Here is a 22,825-nt window from a genome sequence, read left to right as displayed (position 1 = left end):
AGTCAACTCTGTGTAAGGAATTCAGGGCATGATCAGAAAGGCCAGCTTCACCATAATTATTATATTTAATGTGTCGTTTATGTTCTTTCTGTCTGATAGGAATTGTGCATCCTGTTTCTCCTATATAAATGTATGTTGCAAGTACAATAAATCTGGCAGGATGCACAATTCCTTCAGGTCTCCAAAAAGCAAGACAGTGGTCTCACACCCGATGATGAAATTTATCTCTTGCATAGTTTGTTGTTATGTTCCATCAAGTCGTTTTTGACTCCTGGTGATTCTATGAACATACGTTCTCCAGTCAGATCTGTCCCTGGCCAGATCTTTCAGAATTTCCAATCCCATTTCAGTTGCTTCTTTAACTCCATCCAACCATCTAATTCTTGGTCTTCCTCTTCTCCTGCTTCCATCAACTTTAGCAAGCATCATCATCTTCTCCAGACTGTCATCATTTACTCACATAATGTGTCCAAGTATGACCATTTTTGCTTGATGATCAGCTTCGAGGGAGCAATCTGGCTTTATTCTGTCTAACACTGATTTATTGGTTTGCTTTGCAATCCATCGTATTCTTAGTAAGCATCTCCAAATCCACAATTCAAATGCATCTATCTTCCTTCTTTCACTTTTTCTCAGGGTACAACTTTCACATCCATACAGTACCACAGGAAATACCATTGCTTTTATGATTCTGATTTTTGTTGCGAGGCTGATATCTTTATCTTTAATAATCCTCTTCTAATAATCGAGTAATAATCTTCTAACTTCTTCAGTACAATACACATCTTTATCAATTTGAGATCCTAGGAACACAAAATTGTTAACTACTTTAATTTTCTCCTCATCTACTTCAAAATCATTAAGTTCACATGTTGCTATAACTTTTGTCTTTTTGAGATTAAGCTTGAGGTCACATTTAGCACTTTCTTCTTTAACTTTCATAATAAGTTCCTCCAAATCTTTGTATTCTGCTAAGAAGGTGGTATCATCTACATACCTCAAATTATTAATATTTCTTGCACCAATTTTAATTCCAACTGAAGACTCCTCCAGTCCTGCCATTCTTAAAATGTATTCGCTGTACAAGTTAAGCAGGTACAGAGATAAGATACATCCTTGTCGCACCCCTTTACCTATTGTGAAATACTTGGTTTCTCCAAGATCGGTTCGGACAGTAGTTTCTTGTTCACAATAAAGATTCCTCAGAAGGATAATGAAATGCTCCGGTGCTCCCATTGTTCTTAACACATTCCACAGTTTCACATGATCTACAGAGTCAAAAGCCTTACTATTTGTTCCTTACCTAAAGACAACCACAAATATTCATGCCCACAGTGAGACAAGATCCAGTGATTCAGACAGCGATCATTGAAAACAGACCGGAGTCCAAGACTGTATTACAATCTGACACATATTTATCCCACGAAAACAGCTGAAGAACAAACCTGGTTCTGTGAAGTCTGAAGGAAAAAACGATGCAAGGAACGAACATCAAATGAAACTGCAACCTCCATGGAAACAGAAACAAACCAACATAAGGAAAGAGTTTCCTCCTGTTCTACAGCCAACTACCAACACACTCACTAAACTTTTAGACAATAAAAATGTCCAATACCACACATTCACTTTAAAACTTCAAGGTGGTACCACACAGTATTACAGAATCCATCACCACTGAGGAAGTCACAATAGGCCTCCAAAACCATGGGCTAAGCCCTATTAAAGTTAGCCGTATGCTCTGAGCAGACAAGAAGCCAATGCCCCTTGTCCTAGCGAAAATTAGCAAACAGTACAGTTTGGTACCTGGCTATAAAACTAGAACCATTACAACAGAAGGTACTGGACAATGCCACCATTGTCAAAAATTTGGCGACTTGCAACATTGCTGCAAGGCAAATTTCTGCTGTGTTAAATGCAGAGAAAACTATGCAAAGGCTTCCTGCAAAAACTAATATGCCAGCTGAGACAGACCACATCCCACCAACTACAGAGGCAGCAAACAATACTTGGCCACCCAAAAATCAACAAAAGAGAACCTAAGAGTCCCATCAACAACTGCATGAGAACTCAACAGCAAATGCTGATAACCACCAATGGCACAACAAACCCCCAAACATGTGCCGTATGCAGAGGAGACTCTTGCCAGTCCAGTCCCACATACTACAAATCTATCTTCACATGCAAATAAATACAGAAAAACTCAGCTCATAAGAGCATATACCTGTTGTTCCACTGATGTTGACGTATCATTACGACAAAAGCTTTACTATCAAATTAACAATATGGCAGTATGGGAACAATCCCTCTATTACCCAAAGATCCATTAACAATTTGATACCATCTCCTACTGCTGCTAAGAGAAGGGGATTCCAATTCCTCATGTACAGTAAACTCTCACTATAGCAAACTTGCAGGACAACAGGAAGAGTGTCTCAGTAGTTTTTGAAAATGAATTTTTTTTTTTTCCCAGAATAACATGTGTCTGTAGGGTTTTATTTGGGACTTTTCAATAGTTTGTTAAAGTGAGCAATTCTGTTATAACAGTTTTTGCTATAGTGAGAGTCAACCATATTATCTGGCTTTTCCCAATATGTCACCAGAATACAGAATCAGTTCCAAATTTAAACCATATTTATACTATGAAGTTTTTTTTTTTTTTTTTTTATTATTAACCACAGGAACAAAGAAGCTTTCTTTATCCTGTGCATATCAAGGTGCCAGGTGAGCATAAGCTCTTCTCACTGCAGCAGTCATGGTCAATGGCACAAAGAAGAGGACTGGCAACAACAATCTGTTTGATCAGGTTGTTTAATATGAGTCTCAAAACATGGAAGATTCTGCAGGAATGGAAGGAATGTATGGAATTCCACTGCACAAGGGTGGTGCAAAGACTGATGTATCCAACTATCGACCAATCGGTATCTCAGAAATGGTGGTGGCAAAGATTTTGGAAAAAATTGGTTAGGGCTCGCATTCAGAAATGGGCTGACAGTGAATCTCTACTTTGCAATGAACAACATGGATTTACTAAAGGAAGGTCATGTTTTAGCAACTTGCTCACACTCTATAACAATGTTACCATTGAACTAAACGGGGAATGGATAAACCATGGTACTTTTGGATTTTGCTAACACTTTTGACAGAATACAGCATGGCACACTGCTGCATAAATTGGAGAAAATGGATTTGGGTTATACAATATTAGCATGGATAAGAGGATGGCTGACTGACAGATATCAAAAAGTGGTATATGGGGGATGTGAGTCTGCAAGATTTAAGGTAACAAATAGTGTACCACAAAGATTAGGGCTTGGCCCACTGTTATTCAATCTGTACATTAATGATATTGGGAAGGATTGACAAGCAACATACAGCTATTTGCTGATGATGCAAAGAAAGGTAGGGTAATCAGGAATGTTGCTGATATGCAGTACTTGTAAAATGATTTAAATAGGCTAGAATTATGGGCAGGGAAAAATGAGTATCAGTAAATGTAAAGTCATTCAATTAGACATGATTAGATATCCAATGTCGTATTATATTGACTGAATTATGCTAGAAGAAACCGATGAGGCTAGGGATCTTGGAGTGTTAGTAGATAGGAAGTTGAAGTTCAGAGGTCATGTGGCAAAAATTGCAAATATAACTCAAAAGATAATTGCAATGCTGAAGCGAACATTCACATGTTAAATATAAGGATGTCATTTTGCCTTTTACAAAGCCTTGATAAGATCTCACTTGGACTAAAGGAAGGTGATGTGTGCAGGTCTGTCTCCTGGTTTCCATTGTGATTTTGATATATTGGAGAGAAAGTACAAAGGAGAGTGTTAAAAATTATATCATGATTGTGGAATAGATTATGAAGACAGATTGAGAATTTGTAGAATGCAGACACTAACAAACAGGAGAAAGAGGGGTGATATGATTGGGACATACAAACTTCTGAAAAGGTCATACAGAATTTCAAGTGATGGAATTTTTCAATTTATGGAGGGTGAGGAAAGGACAAGAGGGCATCCTTGGAAGCTGAGAATAAAGGCTGGTAAGAAGAGGGCGAGGGCTAGATTTTTCTCTCAGAGGATGGTGCGTGATTGGAATGGATTGTCATTGGATGTTGTAAGTGCAAGCAGTGTGAATGAATTCAAGAATAAGTATGATAGCTGGTGTGTGTACTATGTGGCCTCCCCTCGATGAGTCTCTGACTCCCTGGAGGCCTCTCTTAATAATAATAAAAATATTATGAATCGCAAAAGTCCAGTCCTAGTTCAACATGGCATTAACAATGAGCACAGAATCCTCTGGAAGGACATCAACCTCATCCACAGAAGTAGTTTTAGGCATGACCATCTAGAGTTCTGAAATCCTGTTACACTTGAATTGGAACAGTGGATTACCTAAGCCAAAGATGTAGGATATTCTATTCTTAAATGTTTTACACATAACCTACTTGAAAGATTCCAGTTATGAATGTATCAACTCTGGAATGCAGCATTTTGAGCAGTTAGCTAAGTGTAAAACTCCAAAGAAATTAAGGATAACCACTGGGTATCTAAGAATGCGTACTTTGACCACTGCTATCTAATTTTTATATTAATGGCACTGTGAACGGTCAGATAAGTGTGTTAATCTCAAGCTGAGCAATTTATTTTCTGGCGAGTTATATGCAATATGTAATGCTTTTTTTACGCCATTACTATAAAAATATTATTTTTATAGTAATGGCCACTTAAAGAGCTTTTGCGATATGAGTGAAAACGAAATTAGTGAATTAATTGATGGAGAAATGAATTTATATTAGGAGGAACTGGTACAATTAATAGATGACATCGAAGCCTTGTTTCAGGCTAGCAGCTCAGTTTTGATATTACTGAGCATTCATTCCATTTGTTGTTTTAAAATGAAACTACTGCTAAACATGTATTTTTACTGTACATATATGAACACACAATACCATGATGAACAATATGCATCTTAAAAAATGAATTCTATGTTTTGAGAAGTTTTGAAGAATGGTTTATGATAATCGCTGGAATCTCCAGAAATGTTCATGTTTTACAAAAATTAATGTCATGAAAAAAAAAAGTTTAAGCTCATTTACACTCTCCACTGCAATGCATTCTGAAAATGCATCCCACTCGCCAAGTTAAAAATTTCTACTCTCGTACTCTTCTTCACCCCCACCTTTACACAACTTTCAAGGCTGGCTTCTCTTTCCCCCTCTCACACCTAATCGTTTTATAATTCCCCTCTGGATTAATCTGGGAAAATCCCCCAACTTAAGTATATATCATATCACCTCCTCTTCTCCACTATACTCTGCAATTCACATTCACTCAACTTTTCTGCATAACTTGATACTATCTTAGTAATTCGCTCCTGGACCATCTCCGATGTTGCGATATTGCAATGAAAACTGGGTGACCAAATTTGAGTACAATTCACGTGTGGTTTGACCAATGCCTTGTACAGTGGCACAACTACCTTCCTCCTAATCCCTACTTTTCAATGCACTCCTAATCACAACAGCAATATGATATGCAGTCTTTGCAACACTTGCAATGTGCTCTCTGAATTTCAGTCCACTGTCAACACAAAGTGCAGTTGTATTTATTAATATTAAAACTATAATCCTACCCATCTGTCCAAGCTAAAAGTCTGTTCAAACCTCCCTGAAAGGAATTATCAGCAAAACATTCTTCACAATTCACTCCAACTTTGCATCAAACAAATATCACTAGTCAATTCACATGAAATATTAACAAATAAGTTAAATAGCAAGGGAGCAAGAAGAGATCCATGACGCACATCAATAGTTACTTTCCTTTTCTGAGAAACTGTTTCATCATGCAAAACTAGCTAGTATCATTCAGAGATCCAATCTCTGAACATAAGACTGAATCCATGCTGACCATCACAGAGAATCCTATGTTTATTAATCCAATCCAATATTCAGTTCCTAACAAATATCTCTAATATTCTGATCAAAACTGCAGATATACAGTCTGATCTATAATCTGTAAACTTTTTGTTCTAGAGCTATTCTTGTGGAGTGGTACAATTTTGCCTTCTTTCCACGACTGAAACAATTCCTAGCGCAAGACTTTCATTAAATAACTAGGCCAAGGACATGGTTAACTCTTTATCGCATTCCTTAAAAATATGTGGTGATATATCATCTAGTCCCACAGCCTCATTAATATCTAAGTCTAAGCCAATTAACACTTGATACACTTCTAATTCTTTCAACCTCTAATCTCCCTATTATTTGCATCCCTTCGGTGTGTAGAACAGCATTTACACTAATATGATATACAAAAATATATCATATTAACACTAAATACAAGGCTAATCTTCTTGAATGGCAGGCAATCTCAAGTAGAGTGATGTGGGCAAATATCAAAATGGGGAACTGAGACATATTTGTCAATGGGACTTATTTGTGCTTATGATCCCAAAGAAGGCTCTACTAAGATAGAAGTGGAGGAATTTTTTAAGCTTTAGAGAAAGCAACTGACACAATGAAAAGAGAAAAGTTAATCCTTGTTGGGAATCTAAATAGCAGAGTAGGAAATGATTATCAATTATACAAAAATATATTGGGAAAATTTGGAGAAAAGAGCAAAGCTAATAATAATGGCTAATAACCAGTCTGGTTATTACTAACACAATGTTCCAACATAAAAATGTGCACAAATTCACATGGAGAGAAGAGGCAAGAAATAAAAAAAGTCTCATTGACTATGTTATTACTGATAGTGTTACGACGTTTCTTATAATATTTATCTCTCTACTTATTTGTTATAATACATTTGTACTCTAATCGTTTAGATTAACTTCTATTGTTTTATATCTTTCCTTTATCCTACCAGCTATGCCATTTATGTTGAGACTTTTTCTTATCTTGTTTGCTTTTTCTTTACTTAATTAGTTATTTACCCTTTATCTACCCTTTCTTAACTAATCCAACATCCTATCTTTCTTAAATTTAAAACTCGTCTAACACTGTACCTTACTTATACACATTTATCCCTTATAATTTAAACTCTACAATCAAATATTCTCTCCTTCAGTGGTTTGGTCCTAATGGCCTCTCTATGTCCTAAACAAACAATCTGAAGAAATTCACCCTATAAGTATTAACACATTTATATTTATGCTGTGCCAGCTAATACCTAGGTAGAAAGGATTCTTGTTCAGGGTGACTCCTTTAGAGAGTTAATGATTATTTGATCAAGCCTAAATTTATCTCCCCCTCACTTGTCCTTTTCTTTCTTACAGTCGCGGCTTACTTATTGCATTAGTATTCATGGGTTTATCCCGCTTGGTTCGTTGTTATTTTTATGAGCGGTAGTTTTGAATTCATATAATATAAGCAGATCAGGCAAGTACATGAATGAAACAATTTAATTAGCTTTAAGGTGATACACAATAATACATTTCAAAACAGGATAATATGGTTGCACTCGACTCAGATCAAAAGCTCTAATTAACTTGTACTTATCACACATACTAAATCTTAGTAACCTTGAATACAATCATAAAATACAATTCATAGATTATCATTAAGTCATTCGGATACACGTGGCTACCAGTGAACACATCAGCACAATTACACTTTTAGTTTAACATGATCTTGTATCTATTCGGCCTCTTGGGCAAACAATTCTTAACACTGTCTCGGACATGTATCTAGTTGTAGGCTACTCTTACAGTTCTTTAAGTTCAGTCCAATTTAAATGTTCACACAGGAAATTCACTCTCTTCTTACAATTGGAATTAGTATTTCAAAAATCTACATTACCATTTCTGTCCTTGAACTCTTAAAACTTGTTCCAGCCTTGTCTAATCATCATGGCCTTCAAATGTAATTGCTTTGGAGGATATCTTCCGTAGATCTGTTCGAGTAGAATCTCCGAGGGAAACATGGGAGGTGGCACGGTAACGTCGCCTTGAATGGACGGCTCAATTTAGTCCCTCCATCGTACGACATCACAGCTATCCTAGAACACGGACATAGCTTGGCCAAATACGAATGCTACGACGGACGAACTAAGTGACTTCCGCGACTGGCCAGGGACTTCCCTCCACGACGAGCAGGACCACTCCGAGAGATCAGGAATCCAGGAAAATAAAAGATCTCGAATCTTCATGCAAGGCCTTTTTGTTTCATTTTCTCCTCTCGTTAAATCTCAATATTTGCGGCACGCGCCAACTCGGTCACGTGTGTCCACGTCAATCTCATTAGCTCCCTCTATTAATTTTTCGCACGTGTGTCTGCCTCCTATTCCTGGAAGACGCTTAGGTTTTCCCTTTCCAATACTTTCATAATGCAGGACGGTAAAAGTGACCTTTGAACCCTGACTCACAGGCTTTACTATTTCAGTGCAAGAGGCTGGTTTTCCAAATGGATTTTGCCAGCTTACATGAATTTCTAATATCAGGCCAACACTTAATACAGATTATATTTAAACAATTTATACATTTTTATACAATTCCTTAAACTTTATCTTGACTTGTATTCACAAACAATTTATTTTTTCTATTGCCAACGTTCCATGTTCTCTGCCTGAGTAGAATTAATGTTGTGACCTGAATATTTTAATATAAACCTTTTTAATGCTTATTCAGGACACAACAATAGTGATGTTTTCTCCCAGGTGCAGGACAGCAGAGTGTACAGAGGATTTGAAATCGGAAGTGATCACCATTTAGTCTTGAGCAGGATAAAACTGGAAGTTCATATTGAAAAGAAGAACACATGTAAGAAAGTTTTAAAGCGGAACTGTAGACTAAAATACACAAACATTATTCAAGAAAAAAATGAAAGAGTTTGAGAACAAGAACCTTGCAGATTCAGTGGCAAGCCCTGAAGAAAACATTGATTGATTCAGCCAGAGAGGCATGTGGTGAGGTTGTCTGCAAGGATAGAAAAATCAGAACTCCATGGTGGACACAGGAAGTTAGAGAGGCAGTGAAGAAAAAGAAGAAAGCATATCAAAAGTTCCTGGTGAATAAGTCAGCTTGAGCTTTTAGAGAATACAGAGACAAATGCAAGAAAGCTAAACACTGTGTAAAACTAGCTAAACAAAACTCAGGGAAAGCCTTTGGTAAGAATATAGAAAATAAATATCAAGAAAGTGCCAAAATATTCTGGAGGTTGTTGAAAAAGCTCAGAAAAAGAGGAAAGAGTGCTGTAAAAGAAATTAGAGATGATAAAGGTGATAAAAACTGGAGAAAAAGATATCCTCAAAGTGTGGAGCAATTAATTTGCAAAATTGCTAAATGAAACTAGGTATGATGACAGCACAGTGATAAAAAACACTGATCAGGCATGCAATCAGGAATACATTTCCATACTTGAAGTAGAAAAGTCATCAAAAGTCTGAAATGTGGAAAGGCAGCTGGAGTAAATGACATTCGACCAGAAATGTCCAAGTATGGAGGTATAAGTCTTACAGTGGCTGCACTGTATAGTTTAGAGGGCCTGGACAGAAGGACAAATTCCAAATGATTGGTGTAGAGCTCTTATAATACCCATATATAAAAAGAGAAATAAAACTGAATGTGAGAATTACAGACATATTTCCCTACTGAGTGTTCCTGGCAAGATCTACGCAAGTATACTTGAGAAACAGTTGAGAAGAATTGTGGAAGAAAAGCTGGTTGAAGAACAAACTGGATTCAGGCCAAATAGAGGCTGTCAGGATCAGATTTTCACTTTACGACAAATAGTTGAGAAGTCATGGGAATATAACAAAAATATGTATTTAAGTTTAGATCTGGAAAAAGCATATTGCAAGGTACAAAGAGAGAAGCTATTTAAAACACTACCATTGTATGGTGTTAGTGGGGCATTATATCAAGCAATACTTAGTCTTTATTTGAGTTGTAAGTCAGCAGTTAGAATTGAAGGAAGTACAGGAAGATGGTTTATTGTTAAATCTGGTGTGAGACAAGGGTGTACATTATCCCCTCTGTTATTCATTAGCTATATGGATTACATTATGAAGGATAGTGGTATTGAATATGATATCAGAATTGGAGATGTTAATGTCAGCTGTTTACTTTATGCGGATGATGTCATACTTCTAAATAAATCCACTACAAGTCTGCAAGATTCCCTGACCAAATTGAATAACTGTTGTAATAGATATGGTATGAAGTTCAGCAATAACAAGACAAAGAAAATAGGTAGAAGCATTGAAAATATCAACTGCATGTGAATGGAGAATCTATAGAACAAGTAAAACATTTCAGCTACTTAGGCACGATTTTTAGTGAAGATGGTAAATTAAATATGGAAATAGACAACAAAATCTGCAAGCTGGTATGGCAGGAAGTCAACTGAATAAATTTATATGGAATAACAGAGAAATTAGTCAAAACACTAAATTAGCTGTATAAGACAGTGTTCAAAAAAAATTATAACTTATGAATCTGAGAGCTGAGTTAGAAGTAAAACACTTGACAAAGACTAGAGACTGCAGATATGAGTTCTGAGAAAGAATAGGGGCATGAACAGATGGCATCAATGGCAACATCATATTAAAACCGAGGATATTAGGAAGGAACTTGACATTGTTAGCATCCAGGAATGTGTTAGCAGAGCTAATCTCAGGTGATATGGTCACTTAAACAGAAATGGGTGAGGAAAGATTAGCAAAAACAAGTGTTCTCTCTCTCTCAGGTTTGCAGGAAAAAGACCCAGAGGAAGACCAAGATATAGGTGATTAATATGGTAAAAAGTGCCTTAGAAGACAGAAATTTAAGTTCTCATAACGTTGGAGTCTTGCCATGTAACAGATGGATTTGGAAGAAAATTGTAGATAGGAAGTTAGTAATGATGTAAATTTTTCATGTAGTAGTACTATCTTATCTTGTACACCCCTTCAGGGTACATGTCAGGAATTTGATGATGATATATAAAAAGTGCTAATTAAATAATTCCACTTAAAATCCTTTGCATGACTGCCCTACTACTATAATTATCCAATATCCAGGGTGGCCATAAAATAACTTTCCCTCTCTGGAGGCATCTGTAGCTAAAACCAATAAACGGAATGAGACCAAATATTATATTGTGCCTTTTGAGGGCATGGGGAGAAGATTTCAGCGAAAAAAAGATTTAGTGCCAAAAGTCGCCGATAGGGGAAATTTTGGTGCTAGCCGACCCGAAAACAAGCGGATAATTACATTAAAGGCAGATAAAATGGAATAATAACATTTCGACAGTATGACCTACAGACGCATCACTCATTCCAGCTGGATATGTTGCGAGTTACGATGATAATAAGAATAATAATAATTAATCTAAAACAACAACTTGCGAGAGACACAGAAATTAATGTAGTGATTGAACTTGCAGGAAATAATGTTTTATTCAATGTTTTATTTAGAATCAGGGTCTCCTGGACCACATACATGATTTTCAATGTGCTGACCTTTCTTGTGTACAACAAATTGCATCAGGTGTGCGACATGCTCTACAGCTGAGCGTATGGAGTCAGTCGGATTGGATGTTCATAACAGCCCGTTTTATGCTCTCTTTCAAAGACATGCAAGTTGGGAATGCCACCAACATACACAACGGATTTCAAATACCTCCACAGCCAAAAGTCACATGGAGTGATGTCCGGGGTTCGAGGCAGCCATGCCGTCGGAAAGAACTATTATTATTATTATTATTATCATTGTAACGTGCCACATATCCAGCTGGAATGAGTGACGCGGCTGTCGCTTACACCGTCGAAATGTTATTATTCCATTTTATCTGCCTTTAATGTAATTATCCGCTTGTTTGACTCCACCAGCGCCAAAATTTCCCCTATCGGCGACTTTTGGTACTAAATCTTTTTTTCATGGAAATCCCTATGCCTTCAAAAGTCTCACTATAAAATTTAGTCTCATTGGTTTTAGCTACAGATGCCTCCAAAGAGGGAAAGTTATTTTATGATCACCCTGTACAATTATTCTTCCTCTTGCTTGCCACATTGCTAAAGAATATATACATCCTCTCCCCCTTCACCCAAGAGCTCATGTTTATGTTATCAACAAGTTTTGTGTGTGATACATGTTAGCTACTCAGCATTCAGTACTACATATTATATGTTAAGTAGCTAAGTTGTTAGCTTATAAGAATATTAAAGTCAAAAGTGATTACTTTTAATATCATCTATAAATTAATATTACAAAATTAATTTTGAAATAACATTCATACTGATATTAAATGGTTCCATTTGGCAGCAGCCTGCAAAGTTTTCAAAGGAAACATACTCAAACAATCAGGCTTAGCAATGTATAGCAAATTATATATGTACTACACAGAAAGACATTATATGTAATTGGAAATTTTGTTAGAAATATTCACTGGTAATATTTCAAACAAAAAACTTCTTAATAAAGTTTTTAACAATTACATTTTTGTTGTTGTTAACTGTACATGTATGCTTATTACAAATGAATCAAATGAATACAGAAGAAATATATCAGTTTCTTTTAAAGTGATAGCAAACAGAGAAACATGACATACGACTTATGTACGTGATCAGAATCATATATCAATATACAGTTTATAGAGTAGAAATAGTATCTTGCTCTCTGCTGTTATTTCTATTATGCTTACATAAAATTTCTGTTTGAAAGATTGCTTCTGAGTGAGTCAAAAGTAACACCCATGTTGCAAAATCGAAAATGTTGCACTAGTGCTTTCAATTCTGCGTGTAAAATTTAAAACAAATAATTTTTTTTTGTTATAAAAACTGAAAATAATATCCACATGTTATATGGTGAGGAAATCAAAAATAAAACAGAGAATATATTTGAAATTAGCAGACTACTAAACAAAATGAATGAGAATCAGAGAAAAGTAAATAAATGGATTTATCCTTATTTATTGGTAAATCTGTTATTACTGATGAGAAGTGGGTCGGTCTATCAAGTCAGAATCTAAGCATCAATCCCAACAGTGAAGTGGAAATCATCTCCAAAACCACCCAAGGTTTTCCAAATTAGGTGCACATCTTAAAAATCTTAGTGCATATTATTTGTGAGAGTGGAATCATTTTGGCAAGGCTTTTAAAATCCAGATGAGAATATGAACAGGGATAAGTACTGTGAGACTAAAGGAAAACAAAAAATCTTGAGGAAGAACTACATACCCTTGCATTCTCACCAGGCTATCCATGAAATTTCCAAGTTTAGTTGGACAATCATGCTATATCTATCTATAGTACAGTTCCAAGTGAATTATTTATTTGGTCCTCTAATGAGTCACTACATGGTCACTTCAATACTGATGAGGAATATGAAAAGACATCAAAGATCAGTCTAAAAATCCAAATGCATAAACAGAACATACTACTTAAATGCACCAAGATGTAGGTAAGTAGTATCTCGTGAAAAAATTTTAAATGTGCAGCTATTGTAATCACTTTCAAAGTATAACATATAAACATAACATTATATTGTGACCTTCGTTTAGAAAAGGCCTAAGTTTGATTCTCATCATTACGAGAGGAATCTTTATATGGGCTTTTTCATTTGAAAGTGAGTTAGCCAATCCCATACAGAGGTAGCAGATTTTATTCTCCTGGAAACACGAATTTTTCATCCCATACAGGCAAATCAGCTTTCAGAACACATGCAATTTACAGACAAAAAATACTGTTGGTAGTGGTAATGGGCAGTAGATGGTAGTTGTGTGTAGTAGAAGAATTATGTAGCAGAGGAGATGGTTAAATGTGTGTAGCAAACTGGAGTAGAGTGCCCTCTTGAGATGAGCCTTGAACTCCTTGGAGGTGTCACGTAATAATAATATATCAGTTCTTTAAAACAACTTCAAAACCTAAGCAAGGTACAATTCATTCTAATTTATAAAATTCCAGCAATCTTGCATCGCATGTATAAAACAGTAAACAGTTTTAACTTACTTTGTTTCCAGTTATTACAAGAGAAGGAAGAAATTTATGAAGTCCAACATCTCTTTCCAAATATTCAAAATTCGATTTTTTATCCAAAGCTACATGTGTCATGTTTTTATAAAATCGCCTAGATAAATTGAGAGAGAGAGAGAGAAAGAGAGAGAGATTAATCATGAATTTAAAAAAAAGTCTACAACCTCTGTCCAAAAAGAAACCAAACTTTTGATAGAAAATAAAACACAGGCCAATTATAATTATTCAAATCATTCATTTCAATCAATATACTCTCCCTCAGCTTCAATACAGCATTTGGCATGGTCAATTAATTTGTTAAATGAGTTTTTTATATCGGTTTTTGGGAATTGTTGAGGGTCATGGTTGCTGCCGCTTGAACGTTTTCAACAGTGTCATATCACTTTCCTTTCATCAGCAAATGAAGTTCGAGGGAAGAGAAAGAAGTCACAGGGTGCTAAATCAGGTGAATACGGCTAGTGATCCAACACACAAACCTGGTTTTTGCTCAAAAAACTGTCTCACAATGTTCGAACGATGAGATTGTGCATTATCATACAAAAGTGACCAGCTGCCTGCATCACGATATTCATGCCATACGCGATGAATTCTCGCTATCAATCGCTTCAAAACTTTGAGATAAAACTCACCACTGACCGTTTGGCCAGGCAGAATGAATTTTTTGTGATAATGCCCCTGGAATCATAGAAACAAATCAGCATTTACTTTTGACTTCTCCAAGCAACTTTTTTTCGGATGTCCCTCTTCTGGTGGTCTCCACTCAGCACTCTGCCACTTTGTTTTGGGCTCATACTCAAAACACCATGTTTTGTCACCAGTAACGATCATTTCAAGGAAGTTTGAGTCCTTACGAGCAGCTTTAACGAGGTCCTTGCAGTGTTCAATTCGATAAATTTTTTGGTCGTCGGTCAACTTGTGAGGAACAAATGGCGAATTCAATTTGTGAAGGCCCCAACTCTTGGTCAAAATGTTGTGCACAGTTGATTTTGGAAATCCCCAATTCATCTTCAATCAATCTCATGGACGATTTCTTTGCACAGTACAGTTTTTGGATGGCCCGGCTTTTCGTCATCCTCAAGCGTCTCATGACCACTTCGCAATCGCTTAAACCACTCTTAAACTTCAGTACAGGATAAGCATTCATTGCTGCATGCTTTTTGAAGCATTTGATGCATTTTGGTAAAACTTTTACCAAGTTTAACACAAAAATCAATCGCAGCTCTCTGTTTGAAACTCATTTTCCAACCGTTCGTCAAAACACACTGTCACTCTTGGCACTATAACTCTGCTTCTAATGAAACCAATGTCATAAACAGTTGACACAACACTGATGAAGGTTGCCGCTTTCAACAACAAAAATATACAACAGGTGGTGCCACTAGTTTTTCTATTTTTGAAAAGTTCGGTTTCTTTTTGGACAGAGGGTGTATGTCATCATGGGATAAGTAATGTATGTAGTAATTATTTTTTATTACTAACAGTACAAGTATTATTAATTTAAAATTAATAATACTTGGTTAATAATTTAAAACAAAACTTTTTAAATACTGGATAGAATCTTTTGTAAAATAAATGTTACATAATCATCCTTAAATTAAATCTGCAAAACAGTCTACCCAATGAAACAAGTAATTTGCATTAATCAAAATTACTAATGATGAATAAGAGTTGGTCACTTCAATACTGATGAGGAATATGAAAAGACATCAAAGATCAGTCTAAAAATCAAAATACATAAACAGAACATACTACTTAAATGCACCAAGTGCATGTAAATAGCATCTCGTGAGAAAATTTTAAATGTGCAGCTATTGTAATCACTATCAAAGTATAACATATAAACAGAACGATCTTGTCTGCACCCTTGTCTCAGACCTGATTTGATTTTACATCAAATTGTGGAGTATCTGAATTTCATTCAGACATGCCACATTTTGTTTTAATAAATTAGAATACTTACTTATTAAGCAATCATATGTTTAAATTGGAATGAGATAGATATAATTTAACATTAAACATGTAATATGGAGAGAGGAATCTTAAATTAATCTCCACAAACAAAATATAAAAATTTATATTAATAAAATCAGTCTCGGGTTTAAAGTTGTCGCTAAAAAAAAAAACTTGTGATTATGTTCTACAATCATTGAACTTCAGTGATGTTTCCTAATCAATTTGTAAACTATCAAATCACAATGTGAGAGGTTTCATTTTATTTAATTTTTTTAAGAACTGCACTTATTTCAGTCAGAAAATGTCAAGAACTTATATTTTGTTTACTTTTATAGAGAAATTGTATAATAAAACTGTTTTCTTTATCTGATTTTACATGTTGTCTAAACTGCCCGTATACTAGAGGAGAGCACCATCAAGTTTAACCAGCAGTTTGAAGCCATGAGCATGCACAGACATCAGTGCAACTCATAGCAACAGCTGGAAAATGTTTTTTGTTGGGGAGATTGGAATGGAATGTGGTTTTGAGAGAGTACAAAGTTAAAGAACAGAATTGCATATCAAAAGATTTGAAAGAGAAAGGGTTTCTTTCAAACAATGAATGACCACCATAAAATAAAGCTAAAGAAGGCTTCTGAAATATTGTTTTTAAAAGATAGATTAATATAGTCTGGAGAAAGTTATTTTCTTTTAGTAGTTGAACTACTACTACTTTCCATATTAAGTTGCTAGCACATATTTTGAAGGCAGAATAACCCAAATTGTGCTATGGAATAAATTTATCTAGTTATATATATATATATATATATATATATATATATTCTTTACATGCCATTTACACACGTTAAGATTCTCTGTAGTAAAATATACTCGGGAAAAAAAAATAGTATTATGGAGAGAGAGAGAACTTAGGAACAGTTTGTCAAGTGGAAAAACTGTTTTAAACAAACTATCAAGTCAGAGTTGTATGCCAAGGGGTTGTTTCAATAAAAATATTTTCAAAGCAAGATAAATCAATTTGTGAAACTTTAATAGAGAAATTGTATAATAAAACTGTTTTCTTTATCTGAAAATTTCTTTTACATGTTGTTTAAACTGCCTGTATACAAGGAGAGTGCCAGTAAGTTTTAACCAGAAGTTTGAAGCAATTGTATGCTCATGCAATTGTTTCAAACTGCAAAAGAGAAAGAGAATGGAGCTAGTAAAGGAAAAATTACAGAAATATTACATCCACATTTGATGCCACTAAAATGCAGAACACAAAATATAAATTTATATAAATATATTTTCTTCTTTTTAAACAAAACAATCTTTCCGCTTCTCCAATTCTGATGACTTACAACTCAAATACAGACTGAGCATTGCTGATATAAAGTCCAGTTTATACTATATAACTGTATTGACAGTTCTCTCTTGGCACTTTGCCATATGCCTTTTCTAGATCTACAAAATTTAAATACAGATCCATGATTTCTCAACTTAGAGCAAATATGTGATCCTGAAAACTCTATTAGTTTGAATACAGCTTGTTTTCTTAGCCTCTTCTTGAGTATGCTTGCATAAATCTTATCATTTGCTATTAGCATGCTCTTTTCTCCAAAATTTCCCCAACACACACAACACATGTACGTAGGTGGAAAATGATTTTTATTGCCCTGTGAGACTACCAACTTGCAGAAAAACATGTTTTCTGTCTACAGTAATTTCCATATTGTCAACACTTAGTTCAACTTAATATCAATACATTACAAGTTAATTTTTGTGAGTAGGATTGTCTCAAAAAGAGAAAGAGAATGGAGCTAGCAGAGGAAAAATTACAGAAATATTACATCCACATAGGTGATGCCACTAAGATGAAGAAGACATTTAGTCTTCTTCATATTAGTGGCATCACCCTAATTATTAGAGACATAACTCAAAACAGTTCCATGTTTGGTGTCATTTAAAGTTTGACCTAAATGTGGGTAGGCAATTCTTTTATCAAATTTTCAGTTGTGGATTTAATATCAAGTAATAAATACAAATAAATAAACTGATGTATTCAAGAACTAAGATTCAGAAAAGCAAGGAGGTTTTTTTATTCCTTAAACTATATAAAAATATACATTAAGATAAATTTCTTGGATGAGAATCAATTTCAAATAGAGTGATGTGGGAAAATTTCAAAATGGACAATTAGAAAATCAGACATACTTAAGCCTATGGTCCCAAGGTATGAAAGAAGTCATTTAGTCATTGAAGAAAGATAGCTGATATGAAGAAAAATGGAAAAGCAAGTTCTTGGTGGATACCTAAAAATCTGAATAGGAAATCATTCCAAAACATACAAAAATGACTCACATATCTCTGAACAAATGATTGATGGAGCACCCTACAAAAATGAAATGATTTTTGGCTACAACTCTTTAAATTAAGAAATCGTTAAAAAAAAAAAACATTAATGAAAGTGATCATAAATCAGTATCATTGCCTACATTTTCTGTATTAGCAGTAAAATCTAAGTAATTTCCTAGAGGTTGAGATTTAAGAAATTGATATAAAAGATGATGAAATAAAATAAATCGGTAGTGAATGAATGTGATAATAATGATCAAATAAATTAATAAATAATGAAAAGTATTATATTAAATGTATGATGATAATTAAAAAAGCAAGGATAAAAACTGAAAAAAATGAAACAAGTGTATCAAACTAAAAAAAAAGTACATTAAAGGTAAGAAATCTGAAAACTTGAAGGATAAAAAAAAATAAAAAACAAGACAAATTTAAAAGATCTAAAAACTTGAAAAGCGTAATAACAGATTTGACTTCCAATTTATTGCTCCGAACCTTCTGATAGGATCTATTTCTTTTTATAGTCATTGTGATGATGATGTCATGTGTAAGTGGGTGAAAAACTAGTATTTCAGATTTATTAATATCCCTTAATTTTAGTGAGAGAGAGCGTTTCACTATTGAGTACAAACATAATTCAATACACTTTCTAAACCTAACACTCACAAGATCTAGTAATGATATCATTACAAAAATTTATCATAAACCAAACAACATAGGGAATTACCTACACTTTGATTCATACCATCCCTACACTTAAAATAATAATAATAATAATAATAAATCAATTGCACTCTTTCAGTTCATCAACACCAAAATATAAACTTCCTGAAGATCTGAATTGAGAAATTACTTATTTGAAGAATATTTTTTTAAAAAGTTAGCTAACCCCCCCCCCCTCCTGGCAACAATTAACATTATGTAAACTTGACAGCCAAGAGCTGCCATCCCCTCAAGATCAAATAAGCATTCCCAGTAATAAAATTTTTAAATTCTCATTCATAAGAAATATACGTAAAGCTATACAACATATATTTAAATATTCTGATTATAAGGATGTCTTCATGAATCATTCAAAATTATCATCATCATCAAATTCCTGCCATGTACCCTCAAGGGGTGTACAGAATATGATAGTACTACATGAAAAATTTACATCATTACTAACTTCCTATCTACAATTTTCCTCCAAATCAGTCTGTTACTTGTCAAGACTCCAACATTATCAGATCTTATATTTCTATCGTCTAAGGCATTTTGTACCGTATCAATCCACCTATATCTTGGTCTTCCTCTGGGTTGTTTTCCTGCCAACCTGGCAGAGAACACTTGTTTTGCTAATCTTTCTTCACCCATTCCATTTAAGTGACGATACCACCTGAGATTAGTTCTGCTAACGCATTCCTGGATGCTGACAATGTCAAGTTCTTTCCTAATATCCTCGTTTTTAATATGATACTGCCATTGATGCCATCTGTTCGTACTTCTAATCTTTCTCAGGACTCTCATATCTGCAGTCCCTAGTCTTTGGTCATGTGTTTTACTTTTAACCCAGCTCTCAGATCCATAAGTTAAAACTGGTTTGAACACTGTCTTGTATACAGCTAATTTAGTGTTCCGACTAATTTCTCTCTTATTCCATATGAATTTATTCAATTGACACACTTGAATTTAGACAATTCAAGTGTATCAATTGAATAAATCAATTGATACAGCAGACCAGCTTTGCTGAATCTGTTGTCTATTTCTATATTTGATTTACCATCTTCACTAAAAATCATGCCTAAGTAGCTGAAATGTTTTACTTGTTCCACAGGTTCTCCATTCACAACACAGTTGACATTTTCAATGATTCTGCCTATTTTCATTGTCTTTGTCTTTTTATTGCTGACCTTCATACCATATCTATTACAACAATTATTCAATTTGGTCAGGGAATCTTGCAGACTTGTAGCGGATGTATTTAGAAGTATAACATCATCCACATAAAGCAAAGAGCTGACATTAACATCTCCAATTTTGATATGTTTAATACCACTTTCCTTCATAATGTGATCCATATAGATAATGAATAACAGAGGGGATAATGTACATCCTTGTCTCACACCAGATTTAACATTAAACCATCTTCCTGTGCTTCCTTCAATTCTAACTGCTGACTTGCAACTCAAATAAAGACTAAGTATTGCTTGATATAATGCCCCATTGACACCATATAACTGAAGCGTATTGAATAGCTTCTCTCTCTTGGCACCTTGTCATATGCCTTTTCCAAATCGACAAACTTAAATACAGATCTTTGTTATATTCCCATGCTTTCTCGACTATTTGTCGTAAAGTGAAGATCTGATCATGGCAGCCTCTATTTGGCCTGAATCCAGCTTGTTCTTCAACCAGCTTTTCTTCCACAATTCTTCTCAACCATTTCTCAAGTATACTTGCATAGATCTTGCTAGGAACACTCAGTAGGGAAATACCTCTGTAATTCTCGCATTCAGTTTTATTTCCCTTTATATATATAGGTACTATGAGAGCTGTACTCCAATCATCAGGAATTCGCCCACTGTTCAGGCTTTCTGAACTATGCAGTGCAGCCACTGTAAGACTTTTATACCACCATACTTCAGCATTTCTGGTCGAATATCATCTACTCCTGCTGCCTTTCCACATTTCAAGCCTTTGATGGTTTTTTCTACTTCAAGAATGGATATGTATTCCTGACTTCATGCCTGGTCAGTGTTTTTTACCATTGTGCTGTCATCACTGACTTGTTTCATTTAGCAGTTTTATAAAGTAATTACTCCATACTTCAAGGATATCTTTTTTCTTCCATTTTTATGTCACCTTTATCATCTCTAACTCTTTTTACAGCACTCTTTCCTCCATTCCTAAGCTTCTTCAACAACCTCCAGAATATTTTGCCACCTTCTTGATATTTATTTTCTATATTCTTGCCAAAGTCCTCTCATGACTTTTCTTTCACAAGTTTTACACAGTGTTTAGCATTCTTGCATTTGTCTCTGTATTCTCTAAGAGCACAAGCTGACTTATTTGCCAGGAACTTTTGATATGCTTTCTTCTTTTCCTCCACTGCCTCTTTAACTTCCTGTGTCCACCATGCAGTTCTAATTTTTCTATCCTTGCAGACAACTTCACCATATGCCTCTCTAGCTGAATCAATCAGGGCTTTCTTCAAGGCTTGCTACTGAATCTCCAAGGTTTGATTCCTGTTCTCAAACTCTTTAATTTATTCTTCAATAATCTTTGTGTATTTTAGTCTATAGTTCACATCCGAGAGCTGCTCAACTTTTATTCGCTTTAAAACTTTCTGATATCTTATTCTTTTCAATATAAATTCAATTTTATCCTGCTCAAGACTAAATAGTGATCACTTCCAATTTCAAATCCTCTGTACACTCTGGTGTCCTGCACCAGGGAGAAAACATCACTATCAACAATAACATAGTCAATGAGACTTTTCTTATGCCTTGCCTCTTCTCTCCACGTGAATTTGTGCACATTATTATGTTGGAACATGGTGTTAGTAATAACCAGTCCATGTCCTGAGCAGAAATCCAACAGGTATTTGCCATTATTATTAGCTTTGCTCTTTTCTCCAAATTTTCCCAAAATATTTTTGTATGTCTCACAATCATTGCCTACTCTGCTATTTAGATCCCCCAAAACCAACTTTTCCTTTTTCATTGTGTCAGTTACTTTTTTCTAAAGCATCAAAAAATTCCTCAACTTCTACCTTAGTAAAACCTTCTGTGGGACCATAGGCACAAATAAGTCTCATTGTCCAGTTCCCCATTTTTATATTTGCCCACATCACTCTACTTGACACTGCCTGCCATTCAAGAAGATTAGTCTTGTATTTAATGTTGAATACTATGGCTACTCCTTCTTTTCCTTGATTGTCATTGCCTGAATATAACATTTTGTATTTATTGCTCGGAAAGATTTCTCCAGTTTTGGTCTTTTTTGTTTCAGTCATCCCTATTACGTCGATCTGGTACTTACTTAATTCCTCAGCTAGCTCCATTTCTTTGCCATTCAGGCTTCTTATGTTGATAGTACCAATCTTTAACTCTGGTGATGTTGAGTTGGGGTGTGTTTTAGGGTTTGTTCCAGTAGCTGACTTTGACTTTTCGCCCTGTTTCCCTGGCAAAAACAACAGGGGGGGCTTGTTTAACTGGGCGATGCCCCAGCCAGCATGAAATTTTGTCATGTTGTACCATCATTTTTTATTTTGGTTTAACCAATAGGAATACAATTTGGTCAGCTAAATCCCAAATTGCCAGCCCATCCTCGTTTGTTCAGTATCCAAGTAGATACCCAACAGGGTGTACCACGAGAAGGTGAAGACTGGACATTAGGTCAGAAGCTCTGGTCGGTTCTCCGCATTCCTTTAAAGGCTATGTGGAGGTCTCCTCTCAGTTATACAGCTTTGACCCTTAAGCACCCCCACAATCAAAATTATCAAATTATCTAAAAACTATAGAAAATAAAACAATCTATGATTTTCTACATGTTGCTGTGTTGTTATTGGTTTCCCTGCCAACCCAACTGCGACACTATCTACA

At 35.0% G+C, this 22,825-nt stretch overlaps 1 protein-coding gene across 5 annotated transcripts in view; it reads right to left on the bottom strand.

Moving 5' to 3' along the window:
• LOC150107502 (focal adhesion kinase 1-like) overlaps positions 1 to 22,825 on the bottom strand; it is a 496,861-nt gene that overhangs the window by 309,886 nt on the left and 164,150 nt on the right. For all 5 annotated transcript variants that reach the window (XM_090391922.1, XM_090391925.1, XM_090391923.1 and 2 more), the window contains one exon: positions 13,929 to 14,046. In XM_090391922.1, the coding sequence (XP_090248048.1) occupies positions 13,929 to 14,046 (118 nt within the window). The remainder of the gene's footprint in view (positions 1 to 13,928; positions 14,047 to 22,825) is intronic.

This window comes from Typopeltis vanoorti, chromosome 4, assembly GCF_054136105.1.
Source record: "Typopeltis vanoorti isolate ZY-2024b chromosome 4, IOZ_Tvanoo_1.0, whole genome shotgun sequence".
NCBI classification, from domain to species: Eukaryota; Metazoa; Arthropoda; class Arachnida; order Uropygi; family Thelyphonidae; genus Typopeltis; species Typopeltis vanoorti.
Note: the sequence above shows the minus strand (reverse complement) of the source record. Positions and strands in the feature narration are given on the sequence as shown.